This window comes from Plectrocnemia conspersa, unplaced genomic scaffold, assembly GCF_051122295.1.
Source record: "Plectrocnemia conspersa isolate PC_06_02 unplaced genomic scaffold, ASM5112229v1 ptg000008l, whole genome shotgun sequence".
Taxonomy (NCBI): domain Eukaryota; kingdom Metazoa; phylum Arthropoda; class Insecta; order Trichoptera; family Polycentropodidae; genus Plectrocnemia; species Plectrocnemia conspersa.
In genome coordinates this window covers 811400-830911 of record NW_028277172.1, presented here as the reverse complement: position 1 = coordinate 830911, position 19512 = coordinate 811400, and the positions used below count along the sequence as shown (strand labels likewise).

The 19512-nt window shown below is 30.8% G+C and overlaps 1 protein-coding gene across 3 annotated transcripts; it reads right to left on the bottom strand.

Moving 5' to 3' along the window:
* Positions 1–1083: 1083 nt before the first annotated feature.
* LOC148232669 (b(0,+)-type amino acid transporter 1-like) lies at positions 1084–12465 on the bottom strand. Of its 3 annotated transcripts, none has more exons than XR_015810348.1 (9): positions 4127–4265; positions 3709–4052; positions 3451–3646; positions 2972–3388; positions 2751–2895; positions 1935–2162; positions 1774–1870; positions 1385–1703; positions 1084–1185 (listed from the first exon to the last, which is right to left on the bottom strand). XR_015810348.1 is itself a non-coding variant. In XM_088189559.1 (9 exons), exons 2-9 carry the CDS (start codon positions 7889–7891, stop codon positions 1124–1126), a joined length of 1473 nt encoding a protein of 490 aa, XP_088045685.1. In that variant the 5' UTR covers positions 7892–7900; positions 12224–12465; the 3' UTR covers positions 1084–1123. The 3 variants fall into 3 exon arrangements, 2 of the variants coding, with proteins under 2 accessions (XP_088045685.1, XP_088045686.1); XM_088189559.1 differs by lacking the exons at positions 3451–3646; positions 3709–4052; positions 4127–4265 and adding exons at positions 7319–7603; positions 7681–7900; positions 12224–12465 and having other exon boundaries at positions 2972–3097; XM_088189560.1 differs by lacking the exons at positions 1084–1185; positions 1385–1703; positions 1774–1870; positions 1935–2162; positions 2751–2895 and adding exons at positions 7681–7900; positions 12224–12465 and having other exon boundaries at positions 3179–3388; positions 3709–7603.
* Positions 12466–19512: the final 7047 nt, after the last annotated feature.

The window sequence follows — 19512 nt, the reverse complement described above, 5'->3', positions numbered from 1 at the left end:
ACCACTTCGTAAGGGATTTTAAATGCTACTTCTGCTCCCTACCTCGAGAGTCCCTGCTCCTCGAGAGGAGTTCACGTTGCTCTCCCACACTGATTATGACGGGCCTTTGACGTGTGGTGGACTGGCGTCCCGTTTATATGGACACAGACTGCCCTTTGTTCAGATTTCTTCGCGAGTGGTCCTAATTCGCTAAAATTTTCAATCGGCACGTGCGCACGTGCTAATACTCTCTGTTCTGAACAAGTAGCAAATAACTACATAATTACTTTTATTATAATTTTTAACTTCACGCCCAAGTTGTGGCCATGACACAAAATTGCTTACTTTACAGTGTTCATTATCGGTTGCTATTTAACAGTAAATTATTTTAATAGATATGTGCATTTAAATAAATATTTTGTTCCATAAAACGAATTATTTGTGCATTTATGTAAGGTAAATCGTTGATTCGTTGCAAAGAGTTATTCATAAGGTGTTAACTGTTCTGACCAATTCTCACTCGCTCGCACCTGATCTGTTTAACAGTAATGCACAAATAATTATTATTTGATATATTGCTCATTTAAATTGTCTTCTTTATTATTTGTGGCTGCCGTCCGTCGCTTTCTTCGCTCCGATGAATATTTTACTCGTTCAAAGAACAACAGTGATCCAATTTGCTCTTCATTCTCTTTACCAACATCGCTTCGCAAAATAGCCGTGGTCACCGTGAATACATTAACAAGTCAAAAATATAAATATATTAAGACAACACTTGTAAGGTTTGTCATTTTGTGAAAAATTTGAGATATTTTTATGTTGATTATATTGTTTCTTTAACGACCTTTTACTACTTAGATGATACACAGTAAGTTTACAATTAATAGGACATATTTTAGGTATTGTATATAAGTTTTAGTTTTTGTTCGATTTCAGTCGTCCATTTCGATTCATATTACATTATATTTGTGATGCAGAAAGTTTTGAAAAAATTAAAATAAAGTAATTAAACTATGATTTATTATTTATCAATTCTCTCAAAATTCAAATAGGTGTTTATTGACATTCTTATAAAGAATCATATAAAAATAAATACTAATATTATAATATATACAAGTTTATTCCTATGTAAGATTTGTACAATTTAGTCTTGTGATTTAGGAGGCACAGCTTCGAACAGTTTTTGTGTCAGTATAGTCAGCTTATCTGTAACAGAATAAAAAAGATGTAACAAATGCTAGCTTCATATCAAAAGAAATCACATCAAAGCATTTAGATACATCTATTTAATGATATTACAATTTAGAGTATGAAAAATAAATTGATTAACAATCAGTTGTAATATGCATGCTCTAGCTGTGAGTTCTTTACAAATTTTTAATCTATTATATAATATATATCTTACCCATAAACCATGGTATTCTTTTATAATATATGCAATAAGTATACACCAGTACACCTAAAGCGATGAATCCTAGAGCGAATAAGTATTTAACAGACGGATCTTGGACTATTGGCACAACTGATAAAAACAGCGAAATACAGAGTACGAAGATGGGTATTATCAATGGTACTTTGTACGGTCTCGGAAGATCTGGACGGGTTTTTCTCAACACCAGCAAGGCGATCATAGCGCCGCCGTAGAAAATCCATATCAAAAAGGAGGCAAAATTGATCAACTCGACAATATCACCAGCCAAGATGAACAGGAATCCTATAATGCCCTGAAAAGTAGAGTATAATATACATTACTATTATATATAAGAGAGATGAGAGTTAAGATGATAATCTTACTTGAAATGCAACGGCTGGAGCCGGTGTAAATTTTCTTATGTGTACGAACGAAAACATTTGTATTGTGTGGCCATCTTTGCCAGCCACATAGCACAGTCTTAAATAAATATATAATTAAAATAAAATACTTAACATGTATCGTATTATGGGAAAAATAATACCTTGTAACACCAAATTGTAAGCTCATAGCGCAGCCAAAAGTAGCTATAGCCACACCGATCGGAATTAGGAATGTTAATGGTCCTAAAGCTTTTTCTCCAAAGGCTACGGCTACAGCTGGAGCGCTGGACATTTCACCAATGTCCAACACTGCCATATAAGCTACGTTCATGAAAACATATAGGAATGTTATTAACGGAACAGCGATGAATACGCTCCTTGGTATGTTTCTAAAAAATATATATTAAATTAGGACGAATGTTAATTTATTTTAATAAAATATATCATCAGTGAAAAAAAGACCTTCACAATTTAGTGCCACTCAAAATTACATTTTTAGTCAGAAAGAGCAACGGTATCTGTTTTGATGAAAAAATTAAGTGGTTTATCCTGTCTTAAGGACATCTAAAGAGCATAAAGCATCAACAAACTATTAGTATAATATATACCAGTTGTAAAATGACGAGCTCGGTTGATGTTTCTGTCATTAACGTCAAGGAAAAAGAGGATCGAGTGAAATTGATTTTAGCTTATTGTATTATCTGATCAAAAGACGAAGGGAATTTAAACATTTTACCCTTTAAGTCGATTTACTGCCTACATAAAAGTGCATTAACTTAAAACATAATGAATGCAATCACTAATATAAATTTATTATCTCATGCACTTGCTAAAATCGATGTAAAACTCATATGACTTCAAATTACAAATGAGGCAGAACTAAGAAAACATGTGGGCATTTTTTTTCTATTATATTTGTGTAGGTACTTTTTTGTTACAAATAAAAAGTAACGCTTTTTACGAGGTTCGCAACTTACACCGAAGGATTCTGAATTTCTTCTGTAACAGTTGTAACAGCGGTCCATCCATCATAAGCCCACAGTCCGCTGTAAAAAGCCAGCGCTATATTACCAGCGTTAGTTTTAGAACCTTCGAAACCAGTATCTAAATTTTCAGTTCTGCCTATAAATAAAATATGACATACAGATCGATACACCTTTCAATATAATATTGTTATTAAACTGTAAAACAACCATACCTAACGCTAACCAATATATTCCTCCAATAATGACTATAATACAGGCAGAAACTTTACACGCAGCAAATATATTTTGCAATCTTACATATAACTTAACACTGATCAAATTAATGTATGTAATTATTCCTGGAAAATATAAAAACATTTAAGAACATATTTTAAACAAGTTGAACATGAATAAGGTATTATTTATATTAAAAAAAAACATTACACGATGTGAAAATATATTTTATAAATAAAATCAGTCCATAATACAAATACAAGATACATTTACAATGCTAATTTATACATTTGCTTCTTGGTAGGATGAGCCGCTATTATTCCGGCCATTTGTAAAGTCTCCAATATGTCGGATTTAATGTTAAAGTCCAATTGTACGTAAGGATCGGAGCTTGAAAAGTAATTATCACAAATTGCCTAAAAATAAATGCATGTAAATAAATATATTTTACAAATAAAACAGCATTATGAACACTCACAGCCATATATTTAGTCAGTTGAGTCTTATACTTAGGATATAACGATCCGATTACGTGACTCAAATTACTTTTCATTTTCGAGAGTTCGTTTTTGGCATTTGCCAAGTGTTTTTCCGTCATGTGCTCTTCGATCCGTTTGTCTTTCAGTTCATACTCTTTAGATTTAGTTTCATATGCGTACAGGCTCTTCTTATATCTGAAAATTATTATATAATTATAATATTTTTTTATAATTATAAAACACCAATAAAAACTTACAATTCTATATCGGTTTCGATTCTTTCGATGCAAATTCGTTTATATAAAACATTTTTTTCAGTTTCTTCTATCTCATGTTTGATCATATCGATCGCTTCTATATAGTTCCTGACTTCGTCGAACGTCAACGGGTCGTAGTCTTCCACTATCTGCGCCCGTGTAACTTCCGATATGGCAATGGAGTGCTTATTGTCTATTTCTTCGCTAAACTCTTTGCTGTTAGAAGTAGAAGGGTTATTCGATAGCTTTACATAGTTTTTTCTGATTTCTTCAGACAAAGTTTTCTCGCGCTCTTTGAGACGTTCGAACAAGTCGACGAACCCTTGATCTTGGTCCACTTCCATCTAAAACGATAATTATAATAGTATATAACGTAAAAGTTAAAATAATAATGAATTCGTAAGAATTTTAAACATACCGTTAGCGACGCAGCTGTCAAGTTTAAACTGCCGTTGAATCAGAACGCTCACTCGTTGGCCATAACGCGACATAACTCGACCAATGTGATCATAAACGAAAATATAGTTACGCGATTGTAATAAGTTTATATAAATATTATACGAAAAATAATGATATTTTTTGTATATTGTGGGGACATATTTATGTATTTTTTTTATTTTCGTTAAAAGTTGACGGCACTCCGGTAACACGGCGGAGGGAAGTTAATAAAAGATTAACGGCCGGCGGTGCTTCGTTCGTCAAACATTTTACCACCATTTTAACGTATAAATGAAATACTTTCAAATAAATAATATTTCCGTCAAAATTTATTCATAAAAAATAATTAAAATTGCAAAAATAAACACCTTTATGATATTTAAATATTAATTCTACTGATTTTTACAATATATGTTATCAAATAATACTAAACTGTATCATTTGTTTGTAACAAACCCAACAAAACTTTTGTTGTGAGCAGGATACTTAGAACAACCTAACCGCAATTTTTCTGCTCGTTTTGGTACTTGTTAAGAATATCAATATTTACGAACATTTGTTATAAATTTTACCCTAATGTCGTCGCATATTATTTAGTGTTATCGACGACATTGTTTGGGGAATAAAAACGCCATAAAAAAAGTTTTAAATTTTAATACGTATTTACATTGTTGGCCAATTTAAGCATTGTATTTACATTGAGCTAAAGAAAAAAATGTTATTTCGGATTTTTTGTTAAATAATGACAAAGAAGACCAAAAGAAGAACAACGGAGGACAACATTTTTGAGGGGGACGTTTGGTCACCTCAAGAAAGTATATTTAATATGAATCATTCAGTAAAAAGTAAATAAAATATCTAAACAGCAATCTAAGTGTTTCGTTGGTCCTTCGACGAGATTCAAGGTCTCACGCAAAAAATTAAAACTCTATTATTCATAGCATATTCTCTTCCTTTTTGTAGTATTTGCTATATAAAATAGGCATTTATATACATATAAAGCCTAATGAGTTAAATTTATAAAATTAAAATATGTAAGAGGGGAGGGAGAATATTTTTTAATATGTAACGAAGTAAGGGAACGACTCTAGTATACATGAATGGCCCTAGTATAATGTACTGTTATAATAACAATATTTATTCAATTTCATACATTAAATGTTTGAGATCATAATTTTTCTGATATATTGAATATTTTTTGGAATACATAAAATACAAAATTAAATATATATTTCAATTTTAGTTTAGGAAAAAGATGTTCAAGGTGCAATCCTGTTTATAATTTGTTTGCATAACACTGTTAAAATATGACAAATATGTGTTTAAGAAAATAAAAAATAGTGTTGCTATAATTTATTTTAGTAAGTTATTAAAAATAAGCGTATTTTTTATATTTTTATTTTATTTAGAATTGTATTTAGAAATTTATAAGAGTTGATTTTATGATAAACTTTATGCATCAATCAGTGGCGGGTGTGGCTAGGGTTTGTGTCGCCTAGGGCGATCTATAACTTGGCCCTCCCCCTCCCCCCATACAAATATCTAATACAAAATCTGATCTTCTTAAAAATTCATAACCCAACGCATCTTCAATAGACCAAAACATTCAGGGATTGATTTCCGGGTGCAAAAACTGGGCAGTCAGTGATCGTTTTTTAATATTCCGATTTCATTAAGTTTTATGATATGGCATGGATTTTTTTGACCAAATTCAACGGTGGAGGCAAAACCCTCCCCTTCTCCCAAATGACGTCCCTGTTAAAAGTCAACGTAAAATACAATAAAATCATGCCATCTAACGCTCGGATATCTAGCGTTCATATTAAGACATTTTGTAACAATATTACGACTTGAAATATCTAAATGAAGCATATCTAAATCGAGCTTTGACCAACAAGAGGGCACAAAAAACAGTTAGCTCTTGGTCAAAATTCGATTTGAATATACTTTGCTCAATACTGGCATATCAGAAAGTACAGACAAATTAATGAGCATTATGCGAGAGGCGACGTCTGTCTGTATTTCTTCTTTCGCTTATTTTCCCTTGAGAGATGAGTTGGTTTAGTTTGTATTTTAGACTTGTTCTAATGATAATTCTAAAACTTTAATATAGTTTTAGAACTTTCGTCAGATCAAGTTGAGTTTGGTTAATTATGTATGTTAGGTTTGGGTTTGAACAACAAATGTACGTTACGCAACTGTCAAATTAATTTTTATAGACATTTTAGAGTAACATATAATTAATATTTATTTATATCAAATGTAAATAGATAATGATAAATGTGTAAATGTATATATTACTATGTATGGAAAAGTTGAAATCATACAAATTTACTAGCACTTTTTAACAGGTAAATATATATATATACATATATATCCACCAGTAAAAATGTATTCCGATATGATTTTAATGGAATGATATATATATAAAAAATATTTTCGGGATAGATTCGAGACTTTTTTTTAGATTTTCTTTGCGGGACAGTGCTAGAATTTCTATTTTTAGAATCATGGACGCTATTTTAGCTTTTTATAGGAGGGGGAGGGGGGGGGGGCTAAATTTGCCTAGTTAGTGGTCATTTTTTTAATATTTCGATTTCATTAAATTATATAAATTTTTCTGGCCAAATTCAAGTAGGGGAAAATGCCCCCACTTACCCCCTTCCCCCCAAATTACGTCTGTCTATCTACATTACATACCCTTCCCATATTATGTGCATATAAAAAAATGTGCCATACATTTTTTAAATTTGATGATATGTATAAATGGTTATCAAGCATTTCATTATTATAGCATGTGCTCGTCACGAACAAACAATGGGGAAATCTAGTGTTACTTCGACTTTTACCGATTCAAGAATATTTTATTTATAAGAGCGGTATTTTATGACTGGCCGGGTCATAAAATCAGCATTGTTTAACTGTTGTTTATTGTTTTCACATATTTAACTTATCTCTTGGCTATTCGTATATATTTTTTAGCGCATTCAGTTCAAGGAGCACATTACGCGAACGGTCCTTCCATCGCGATAATGCCGCCCGGGGCGGTCCGCAACTAACTACGCCACTGGCATCAATACAACATAAATAAATAATGTATAATTGCCCACTTGATTTACGAGCACGTTTTAAACTGGAAAATTTAGAGTATTTATATTTTTATTATATTCACCTAATGTCAATATTCCAATTAACTTTTTTAGCGTCTGTTGATGATAGTATGACATATTGTGGTATCCTATCGCTCCAGCGATAGGTTGTATCGTGTATTCGGCAAAAGTTAACACCAAAACGGCGACTTCAGCTGGCTTCAGCACCATTATGTAAATCCAAGAGCACACAAACGAAGGCAGCCGCCCCCAATATGGATGCATGCCGCTGAACGTTTCTTGAAAGTACGCATATTCGGCACCAGACCTCGGAACGACGGTGCCGAGTTCAGCAAATGCCAAAGCACCTATAAAGTAATGATTTATATTAGCTACTTATATTTAGCGTCGAAAGGCGCTAATTTAATAGCTAATTAATTATTACCGAGTAATGAGATTACGCCGCACACTACCCATATTACAAGACAGAATCCGACAGATCCTGTGTATTTGAGGGCCGAAGTAGGCGATATGAAGATTCCAGATCCAATCATAACACCTACTAACATGCTGACCGCTGAAAAGAGACCGAGTTCCCTTTTCAGCTCTATAGTGCTTCCGGTTACCGAGCTGTTCTTCTTTTTGTCTTCGGCCATTTTGAAAATCTGTAAAAAACCAGGTTATCGCAATTATTATAGTAGAATGTAAATTCCGATAGTGGTAAACCATACATCAATGTGATAAAGTGATCAAGACCTTTGATACGCTATTTAGTGTACAAAGGATGTGTCCTATGTGAATTTTTGGACACAATTAGGTCGCTCTATTGAATTAGATTAATATACGCTGAAATGAGCCATTGAACTTTATCTATTTGACCTCCGCTCGGTACAAGCTCGATCAGTTTACGAGTAAAATATTGGAATGCAGTTTGCAACTGACATTATTTTAGATACGTTCTAAAAATAATAAATACAATTTACCCCCGCGGGCTTAATACTGTAAGTGTGCAGTTTATTAACAACGTCGTATATTAATTACTTAAGACATTTCACAATCAATATGTGGAAGGTTCAGTAAGCGATTCCAATACGCTTGGAAAACAATCTATATTAATAACGCGATTGTGATAATGGAAGTAAAATATAAAAATATAAAAATCATGGCGAATTTTGCACAGTGACGATTTAACGGTAATGAGATTTTATTTGCATTTGACAGCTCAATAAAACAAGTGAAACTTCACACATTAAAAGAGAAATTGTAAAGTTGGCAGCCCTGATGAAATAAACTTGCGTCACGTCAATTGTCTAAATAAAAACGTTAGAAGCAATTGGCAATAATAAAAAAAACAGAATCGATTGATGCTTTGAATAGAAAACAAATCGATTGTGTTAAAACGAACCGTTAATATTGGCGCATAATTATATTTCTTTATCATTTCAATACCCACATGATTTGTTTTGCGAATTTCAAGGACAGTGAAAGTGCAATATTTATTAATATTCGCTATAATCAATGTGCATATATTAAATAATCTACGCATTATTTAAAAATTTATTTTTTTAATAAAAGCGAATTTTATTTGCCATATATTTACATATTTATGTATAACATCAATATTAACATTAGTTGGTCAAGTGTAAATGACTAATATCATTGTTTATGTTATTAAGTATTATTACACCTGTAAACAATGTGTGACTAACTGTAATATTGCAGATGAAAAAAACATTATTAATAATTCTACAGACATTTTTGTGTATAAATGTTACGTAAGTAATAAGAAGCACTATTTAAATATATCGGGGTCAATGTTATACAAAAAATTAAGTTATACTTTTCCAATAAATTGATTTTAAATAATAAAAAAGTGGTTTATAGTTCGCTATCCATTATTTTTATGCAAATCAAGTATTTGTTGCGTAATATAAATCAATTTATTTTATTTTTGTGGCAGAAATTTGAACAAAATCATTAGGTGAATCCTTTACGGAACTCATTATAATGTTAATAGGATTATAACTCAAATTGCCTAATAAGGCAAATACGTGACAATTATGTAATAAAACTTGTATTTCTGTTTAAGTCAACGCACCCATCACTATCGGATTTAATATAAAAAATATAACATAGATTGTAGATAATGTATGTAGATAAACATCCTGTTCAAATATTACATATCACAAAATAAATAAATAAGGAGCATTCGTGCATTTCGTGCAAGTAAAATATTTATCGTAGATAGCATATAGCGCATAGCACAACATTCTCACGTTAGAGTTAAGAAGATAATTGGCCGCTTTCATTAATAAAGAAACGCGCGGGCGTAAAGGATCACATTCGGACGCCGTTATCAACGGCGCGTTTTTTAAATTGCAATTATTTTTTTATCATGCATGTGAAAATAATTGTTTGGGCACGAAAACGCTATCAAAATGACCTCAATTTTGAAGGCTCTTTACGTTTTACGTTTATCAATCAATATATAAGTGTAACATTTCTATACCTACATATAACTGTGTAAATTTTGATAGATCTATTACTCTATTTGCTTCCTACGCAATGTTTAAGTTAGATCACGAGTATTAAGCGCGAGCTTATTTACTTTATATATTATTTTTTAACGTTATGTCAACACACAATATTGAAAATCATTAGATTACCTTGACTGCACATAGATGTGTATTTGATGCGTGTGAAAGTTCAATAATTACAAAGAAGTATGTTCAACTATTAGTCAATATTGACATAACTATGAAGTGTCATTACTATTTTTTAACAATAAATAAATTAACAATTCTCTAAAAATATTATTTACATACAATATAGTGAAAGTTTTATTTTTTTAATGACATAATTTTATCAATCACATCACATCATTCCGATTGCTAAACAATGCGATATTGCATATTGGATTCAAGGCGAAATATTATTTATAAGTTCAACACGTGCATGAATATTGTTGTATTGTGATGTATTTATTTTATTTAGATCCTCTTAAGTTCTATAATAATATTTTTTATGTTTATCGATATTAATGGTGACCCGAGATAACATATTTTTAACCCTTGTACATTGACGTTTCATACATAAAAAATATTAATTTGTGTGCTAGTTAAGGCAAGTGTTATTTAACATTTAAAACATATTAATAAATGAACAATATAGATTGATTCCCTAATATATAAAACTAGTTTGTCCGTCTAATTGAACAGATATCAAATAACCGATTGTTAATTGATATTGATTATGAATTTGCAATAAATAATACCACGGGTTAATTACATATTTTATTTGTAACTTAACTAATAGGAATAATAAATCAACAACCACTGGTGTCATTGGCATTCATCGATTGTTTGTGTTTCAATTATAAATATTATAATAAAAGAGGCAATGTTTTATTAATTAAAATTGATTAGATAAATGATGTTATATGTCATCCACGCATGACGCTTAATATTTTAAAGATTGAATCTAAAATCACGATTGATTTATAAGCCAAAGATAAAAAGTGTCAAAGTTTTTGACAAGATTGATAGAATATAATTCAAGTTAAATGGGTTTATCACTGATATACATTTTTACTATTTTTAATGCGATAAAAATTAAATATTGTTTAGAAATGTGCAAACACTTATTTAAAATTAGTTATATAATTTAATTAGCTAACTCAATTTATTATAAATTGATGTTGTAAAAGTAATTGAACTTGAAATTTTTCTAGTTTATAATTTTATTGTTGTTAAAAATGTTATTGTGTATATTCATTGTACTTTAGATAAGTAAGAATTTAGCTTAATTTACAATGTACTGATATTATTTAATGTAATAATAATGACAATGAAGTACTAATTATTATTTATGTATGATTTTTTTTTTACATAGTAAACTATTTTTTTAAGATAAACAACAATAAAATATAAAATGAAATATGCATAACAAGATAATAATTACATACAATTTAACATATAAATCAGGTTATTTACTAAATTTTAATTGAGGAAATTATTAATAACGAATTATCGTGCCGTCTATCGTCGCCGTTAATCAACGAGGAATATTTTTATTAGCTTATAAAAATGCAATTAAAAACGATAAATTGTGCAGAAAATTTAGACCTTATTTTAAAAGCAAAACCTTATTGAAAAAAGTCTGCAAGAATTAGGTAGATATGTGTATATACATATATAAAAGTGTGTAAAAAATGTATTTAAATCTGTCATATAATGTTTTAAATCTCTTTATTTTTTTTAGAGAACTTTTTAAATAGAGTGGCAAAGATTTTTTTAAAAAAGTAAAAAAATTTTTTTTATTTTTATTGATAAACAATTTTAACCACTTTATTTTTTTAACCGAGCTACGATATTTTTAAATTTTTGACCTCCTTACATTTTATCTAGAATTTTTAACGGATAACTATGTATGTATTATTAACGGATACTATGTACTATAATAATTTCAATAAGCATAATAATAAGTATTTTCCTTAATCATTTAATAAGAAATGTATAAGTTTATTATGAGTTTTAAGCAAAACGATTATTAAAAAATAATCAATAATAAAAAATATATTTTTAGTTTATTTATCACTAAAAATATGAATAATCTCAAAATATATAAATACGAATAGTTGTTTGTTTACAATCTACTTAAATTGCGCGAAAAAGTTTGTTAAGTCAAAAAGACAATACTTTTTTTTAAGTATAATAAACACACAACAGAATGCATTGTTACAAATTCCATTATGCTACCAACGTTTTGTTAAAAAGTTTTACTTTATGGTGTAAATACGAAGCAAATATTATATATTATCAAACAGCTGCATAACCCAATTCGACAATCAATTTTTATTCAGAATATTAACTATCAGGTAAGTACATAACATCGGCACGTCGAAACCACGCGGTCCGATAGATATAACCGTCTTCCTTAAATAATAATTATTCCTCAATGTTAAAAGCAACGGTTGAGAAAGCACTCACCTGAGTTTTAACGACTGGCTTTTGAAAAAATCCAGGAATTTCGTGCACAGCACGAAACTTACTACAAACTAGTCAGTCATGAACTGTTTTAAACACTAGATGTTTATTCACATACACAATTGTTTAAACAGTTTTTTTTAAACAGAAGATTCACACAGAATAGAAGATGGAAAACATTTTTCTGAAAGGTTGCGGTTCGATTCGCATGCGCGACTTATCACCACGACGGTTGACCACCGAGTGTGGCTTGAATGGTCATCGTCCACGCAATCAATTACCTTGCTACTTCCTTGCCATCCTGTACATGCACTCGCTGCTCTACATGATTTAAGTTAACCGCTTTCTTCCCATAAATATATTAGCTCATCTTCAAAACATTTTATAGAATGGTTCAAATTTTGACTTTTGCTAAGTGTAATCATTATTGTGTGGTATACATTAGTCATAAAAAATGCTAATCAGCTCAAAGCAGACGAATGGAAAAATTGCACGCTATACTTTAACGGACAATAACACCAGAAGTGGTTTATTGTTTAAAAAACATTGATAAGCACAATTTATTGACTGACAACGGTCTTTAAATATTTTCTATTATATACGCTTGAACGTATACTTTTTAAAATGCCTCTTAAAATAACTTGAATTGTTAAAAATTTAAAATAACTTAGCATATACTAAACTACATGTAAATGTAAAAGCAATATACATTAACCACTTTCGTGCCACAGTATTTTTATATGGTTAGTAATACATGGCGCGTATTTTTAAAGGCCAAAAATGTTAAATATTGAATTCATGCATATATTTATATGTTACTCACATAATATTAGTCTCCATTTTAGAATAATATAGCGTCTGCATATTGACATATGTTGACGGTAACTGCCATGACAACGCTAATGAAACATGTGAATTATATTTTTAGTGTGATTTTGAACCACGATGTTTTTTTCTTAACGCTCAAGATATGTGTCTATAATTTAAAAAAATATTTCATCGAATATATTATTAATTATATAATATTTACTATAAATATTAAGTAATTAATCAAATAAAATGATCCGTAAGACAGTATTCAATCAGAGTCTTTAGAACTACCGTCGTATTATCGCTGGAGCACACGCCTCACTTATTCCCAGCTTCCAGTACAGCGCCCCCCTGGAAGACGGGCACTAAAGTGGTGATCACCGACGTGAAAATCTAATTTGCGCCTCACCGTTTCTTAATCTCAACGTTCGCAGCATTTCACATGAGTTATATCTATTAGTAATGCGCTATTTTAATTATAGAACTCAATATGTTGTACTAAAACAGTGTTACAGAGACTTCTGGCGTATTTTCACATCTGATACTACTAAACAAAAAAATAATACATATGCGGTTTAGTAATGGAGAAATCAAAAATGCATGTAGGCAATTTTCATGGCTAAAACAAAGCTTTTTTTATATATTTTGGCCATGACAGAAGTCTACGAATACATTTTATTGTTAAAAGACTGAACTTTGTTGCAAGAAATGATATTTTTATTGTAAAAAAAAAACTGGTGGTGGTAAATTTAAGCCTAGTCATATACACATTTATATTATCTATACAAGTTCTTTAGATCTGCTGCCCGTATCCTTAAATTAATTAATATTTCGCCGATTTATCCAATTGCAGCAGTCACTTGCGACAGCCTAGGTAGGAGTTCTTTTCTATCCTCAGTACAGCGTATTTTGACTAGATAAAGGTCATAGTTACTAGTGAGTTGAAACTCCTGAGCTTTTTGCAACTACTGTAAGAGGACTCGAGGCATATAAATATTGATTGTAACACAGTTTTATCAAACTATATATAATTTAAATGTTCTTGCTATTATTATTATTTAAAACATCTATTGACAAATAACTTAAAATGAAATGCATTTTAAACTATTACAATTGTTAACAAGTGCTTCAATTTTTTTATCACATGTTCAACCTTTTATTATCTAATCAGTAATTAACGTGTCACCCATATTAACGTTATCAGTTTTTTAATTTTTTAACCAATTTTTTTATAACATTGAACACAGTGGTGTCCAAGTTTTGAGTATTAATATTCATTGTACGTTAAATGTTACTGGTCTAAAGGTATAGTTGTATATGTATTCGAAACTCGCTTGTGTTAAAATTCGCTGCAAGCAAAAATTCGCGTGTTTGTGAACCTGTTCCAAAAACCTCCGTTAGGTACTTTGCTCCTACTGAAATGAGGCCCTTTGTTGGTTGCCCTTGAACCGTTTCAGCTTCAGTAGGTCAATTTCTTAAATGGACTGAAATGTCGAAATCGATAAGTTTGCCTTTCTAGATTGTAGAAAATCCGAGCGCGTGAATATGTGCTTTTATTTCCCATAAAAATATAAATAGCATTAATTTATAGTTTTAATTTAGCGTCAGATAATTATTATTCAATAAATATGGTATTCAAGCGTAATGAATTTCAAACGCATTAACTATGCAGTAAAATATTAATTTAGTATTTAAAATTATAAAAGTTTATATACTCAGACAAATGAATGACATTTTGAAATACTATGAATACTATTAAATAAACGACCACTGATTGGCCAACTTTTGCCCCCCTCCTTGTAAAAAGTTGAAATGACGTCCCTGGTCATAAACAATAAATTCTTGGGTTAGCAAAATAAAAGTCATTTCAGTGAAATCATATCAGAATACATTTTCACTGGTAGATACATATGTACATATATATTTACCGGTGGAAATATAATTTATCTGGCAAGTGCTAGTAAAATACGATGGTAGGTAATTTTTATTTTTCAATATAGTCTCCTTTTTGGTCGAAACACTTTTCCCAGCGTTTTCCCAATTTTTTCAAGCCATCCAAAAAGTAAGATTCCGGAAGCCCTCAAAATAGGCTTCTGTTTCGGCGATGACCTCGTTCGACGTGAATCTTTTTCCGGCAAGATATTTCTTCATGTTTTGAATCAGGAAAAAACCGCTGTGCGCCAAATCTAGTGAATACAGTGGAAGCGTAATTAATGTATTTTCGCCTTCGAAACTGCACAAGTGTGTACCCAAGCCATGTCTTGATGGAAGAGCACTATTCTTTTTGGGCAAATGTGGGCGTATTCTCTTTTTCGCTCAACCGGTCCAACAACAACGCATAATACTCTTCAGCGCTCGTTTGCCCTTTTTCCAAGTAGTCAATGTGAATGACTTCACGTGCATCCCAAAATAAGGTGTCCATCACCTTACCGACATATTTCACCATCTTCGCCTTCTTTGGAACCGGATCGTTTTCAGAAACCCGCTGTTTCGACTGTTCCTTTGTCTCTGGAGTGTAATGGTAGATCAATGTTCCATCAAAAGTTATGTATCGACGCAGAAACTCATTAAAAGCGGCAAACCAGCCATTGAATCGACTATATGATTGCGTTTATTCTGTACTATGAGCAAACGCAGCACCCAACTTGCCGATATTTTTTTCAAATCCAATTTTACGTGAAAATTTTAAACCACTGAGCCATGTGATATGCCTGTGCCCTCAACAAGTTCGCGCATTTTATCTCGTCGATCACTCACAAGACCATATCGTGGATTTTGTCGATCATTTCCGGCGTAGTCACCTCAAGTGGACGTCCCGAACGATGTTTAAATTTATTCACCCAATTGTAAACAGTTTTAAACGCTAGTGTAGATGTGCCATGAACTCCATCAAACTCGGCTCTGATTTCTTTCAGTGTTTTCACTTTCAAATTAGTGTTTAAATACTACACGAAACACGTTTTGCCATCGTTCGAAAATAGCAAAGGTTGTTTGCTTCAATCGATTGTAAAAATAAAAGGACGCGATAGAAATGACTGACAATTTGACAACAGTCTATTGACAAACGTTACTTTTCAGAAACAAACTTGCTTCGATACTACTAGAGCCATCTATTAGAGTTTCTAAGGACTTATTGACCTATCCTTGTATTATGATTTCAACTTTTATTGTTAATTTGAGCTCAAGTTTTTATTTATTACACTTATATATCCCACTTAACAAATTGTGGCTGTAATAAATAAGATGCTTTAAAAATATTCAGAAATAATATGTTATATGTATTTATTTAGGTAAATATATGTAGAAACTAATAACTATTGAAATGGATCCAAGTGAAATATCGAATCAACACTATTAAATAAGCAAAGAAAAATTATGAAACGTAACTACCGTGTAAATGTCACAACAGAATGTTTCAAAACTGTTTAATATTCAACAAAAACAGCATCGTAAAGAAATTTCTTAGAAATTATATGAAATCGTCGATGACCTAGAATTGCTCCAATGCGTTATGACAGGTGAATTATGACAACTAAACAAGTGTTCACTGTCTCTATGAAAGAACCAAGAAAAAAGCACGTCAAGTTTGATCAAATGCAGGGATGAATTTTTATTAAATGAGATGCATTTTTCTAACCAAATTCGAGGGGGTCTCTAATAAAATCGTGCCGTCGTAGCGGAAACGCTCGGTTATCTAGCGTTCATATTAAAACTTTTTATGTCAATATTACGGCTTATAATAGGCGAGAATCAAATGAAGCATATCTAAACCGAATTTTGACCAATAGTAGAGCACAAAAAACAATTATCCCTTCTCAGAAGTCAAAAATTAACGTCAAAAGCAATAAAATCGTGTCGGCGCCGTCGCAGTGGGAACGCTCGTTACCGAGCGTTCCCACTGCAACTGCGCCGACACGATTTTATTGCTTTTGACGTTAATTTTTTACTTCTGAGAAGTGATACTTGTTTTTGCGCCCTCCTATTGACCAAAATTCGGTTTGAATACACTTTGACCGATGCTCTCATGTCAGATATGTATAGTATTATCGGTAAGGATAGCTATCATATTTTTAAAACATAGTATAATATCGAAATCCAGATAAACTATTTGCGCTTCTTTCATTTATTTTCCCCTGAGTGATGAGTTGGCTTAGTTTGTCTTTTGGACTGTAACTATAATTAGTTTTAGAACTTTATTTAGGTAAGGTTTGGGTTTGAACAGAAAATAGACGTTTCGCAATTGTCAAATTGAGTTTCATAGACATTTTAGAGCAGCATATTGGCGCTTATCAGTTAAGCAATATTTTTGCTGGTAGAATCTACTGGTGAAAATGTATTTAGACTTCACTAGTGAAAATATAACTTCACCGAAAAATACATTAGTACATCCCAATGATATGTATGTAAATGTACTAGCACCTGTCAGATAATTTATATTCTTACTGGTAAAAGTATGTATCTACGGGTGAAAATGTATTTAGATATGATTTGACATTGAAATGACATATTTAAAAAAATATTATCGGAATAGATCCGGGACTATTTTTATTAAATTTTTAACCGAAGAATTTCTGATTCATTTTATTTTTTTCCAGGAGGGGGGGGGGGGGCGCAAAAGTTCGCCAGGCAGTAATCATTTTTTTACTATTTCGATTTCATTAGTATTAAATAGTATTTCATTAAATGACATGATTTTGCTGGCCAAAATCATTGGGGGGTAAATGCTGGCATCTTCCTCTCCCAAACGACGTTCCTGATCAAATTTAAGGATTATCTATAGTATTTTCCTTGATTTTAACGGTATCGTGCAGTTTTACGCCTTTTGCATGTGACAATTCGAAGAAAACGACTAGAATAATTATTATAAGCAAAAAACTTTTGGATTCTGCACCACGATAACGCGCCGGCTCATATTTTTGATATAAAGAAAATATCAAATTCTTGAAAACAAACTGCCTATTTATTTTAGTACAATTTTCAATTTGTTCTCGTAGCAAAATAATACTTCATTAATTTATTAAGAAAGCATGAATATTTATTTGGCCGTGTCACTTTTTTATATGTTTTGCCGACTCGCCTATGGCTGTGGCTATCCGGCTCCTTAAAACGCTGGCGTCGCACATTGACCTGTTTAATGTTAGCTACGAGGAGCTGGTCCAGTTTGTATCATTTAATTTTATTCTTTTTTGTGTATTAATTAATACAATTATTGTTTTCGACCATTGTTGAATAACAATGGTCGAAGTTACGATGGTCTTAATTTAATATAAATTAATAAATATGTCCGTCGAAAACTGTTTTGCGCTATTCTCTCATAAAATCGTGCTAAGCGTACAATAATTTGCACTGATGATTTTTGATTTACGTGTGATCAAAAAGGCATCGTATTTTATATTTTTTAGAATATTTTAATTAAACGATATTCAAAAGCAACCATGTGTTTTTTTTTTAAATGTAACTTGTAATCTGTAGCTGTATTTTTATATTACGTTTTAATCAAATATATGGCAGATACAAGGCTTAACAAAAATTAAGGAAAAAGTGTTTTGAATTACGAGTAAATTTACATAGTTCCAGGAATTCTTTACCCATATTAATACAAAAAGAGTTACGCAAAGTTGCATTCAATTTATTCTTTCCTCATTTAACTCACGACAAGAGGTTTTCCCAATTCATTATGATGGCCATCATTTATCTTCACATGCAACTTATTTTTCAATGAAATAAAACCAGCTTAGGATACACTTTTTACTTACTTTATCTCATTGATTTTTGATTAATCGAACTGATTAAAATAACTTTTCAGAGCTTGAAATAAATTTCTTATATTATTTTATTTTTATGGAATCATATAGTTTTTTACCACTCAGTATCTGTATAATTAATTAACGATTCGGTTCTCGAAAAATACTAATAATATTTAGCTAAAATATATATAATTAATATTTGAATAATAAATGTACGACAATATTATTACATGAATCAACAGTTTTTTTAATAAATATTTTATCATTAAATACACAAATGGACAATCATGACGCTGTCCAGTGAGATAAATGGCAGATAAACAAAACAGCTATAGTTTCGCTATGCTAATATTTTTGCTTAAAATTCAATGGCAGAGAGGACGCAGATAAAGAACAAAAGGAGAATTCTTAAACTGAGATAAGTTTGTAAATACACTTTCAAAAGGAAGCATAATATTATAGATAAGTTAAGTCAACTATCTTTATTTCAAAATTTAGAGATGAAATTTAACATTACAAATTTTTTTATATCGCAAATACAACAAACATCGAAATTTATATTATTATATTTATAATATATATGTATATATACATATATAAAATCTGAGGATTTTATTTGCCTTAAGTCTAATTTGTGCGTTTAGTTTCATCGGGCAAATATAGCCCTCTCACTAACAATTTAACATTATTTTATAATGATATTAAAATATTACAAGAAAGATACATTCTTATTAA

Excerpts from the sequence above, each read along its gene's own strand:
- LOC148232669 (XM_088189559.1), bottom strand. The coding sequence starts at position 7,891 with ATGGCCGAAGACAAAAAGAAGAACAGCTCGGTAACCGGAAGCACTATA. Across the intron at positions 7,604-7,680 it reads CGGCGTAATCTCATTACTCG|GTGCTTTGGCATTTGCTGAA; the intron begins GTAATAATTAAT and ends ATTACTTTATAG. Across the intron at positions 2,896-2,971 it reads AATATATTGGTTAGCGTTAG|GCAGAACTGAAAATTTAGAT; the intron begins GTATGGTTGTTT and ends TTTTATTTATAG.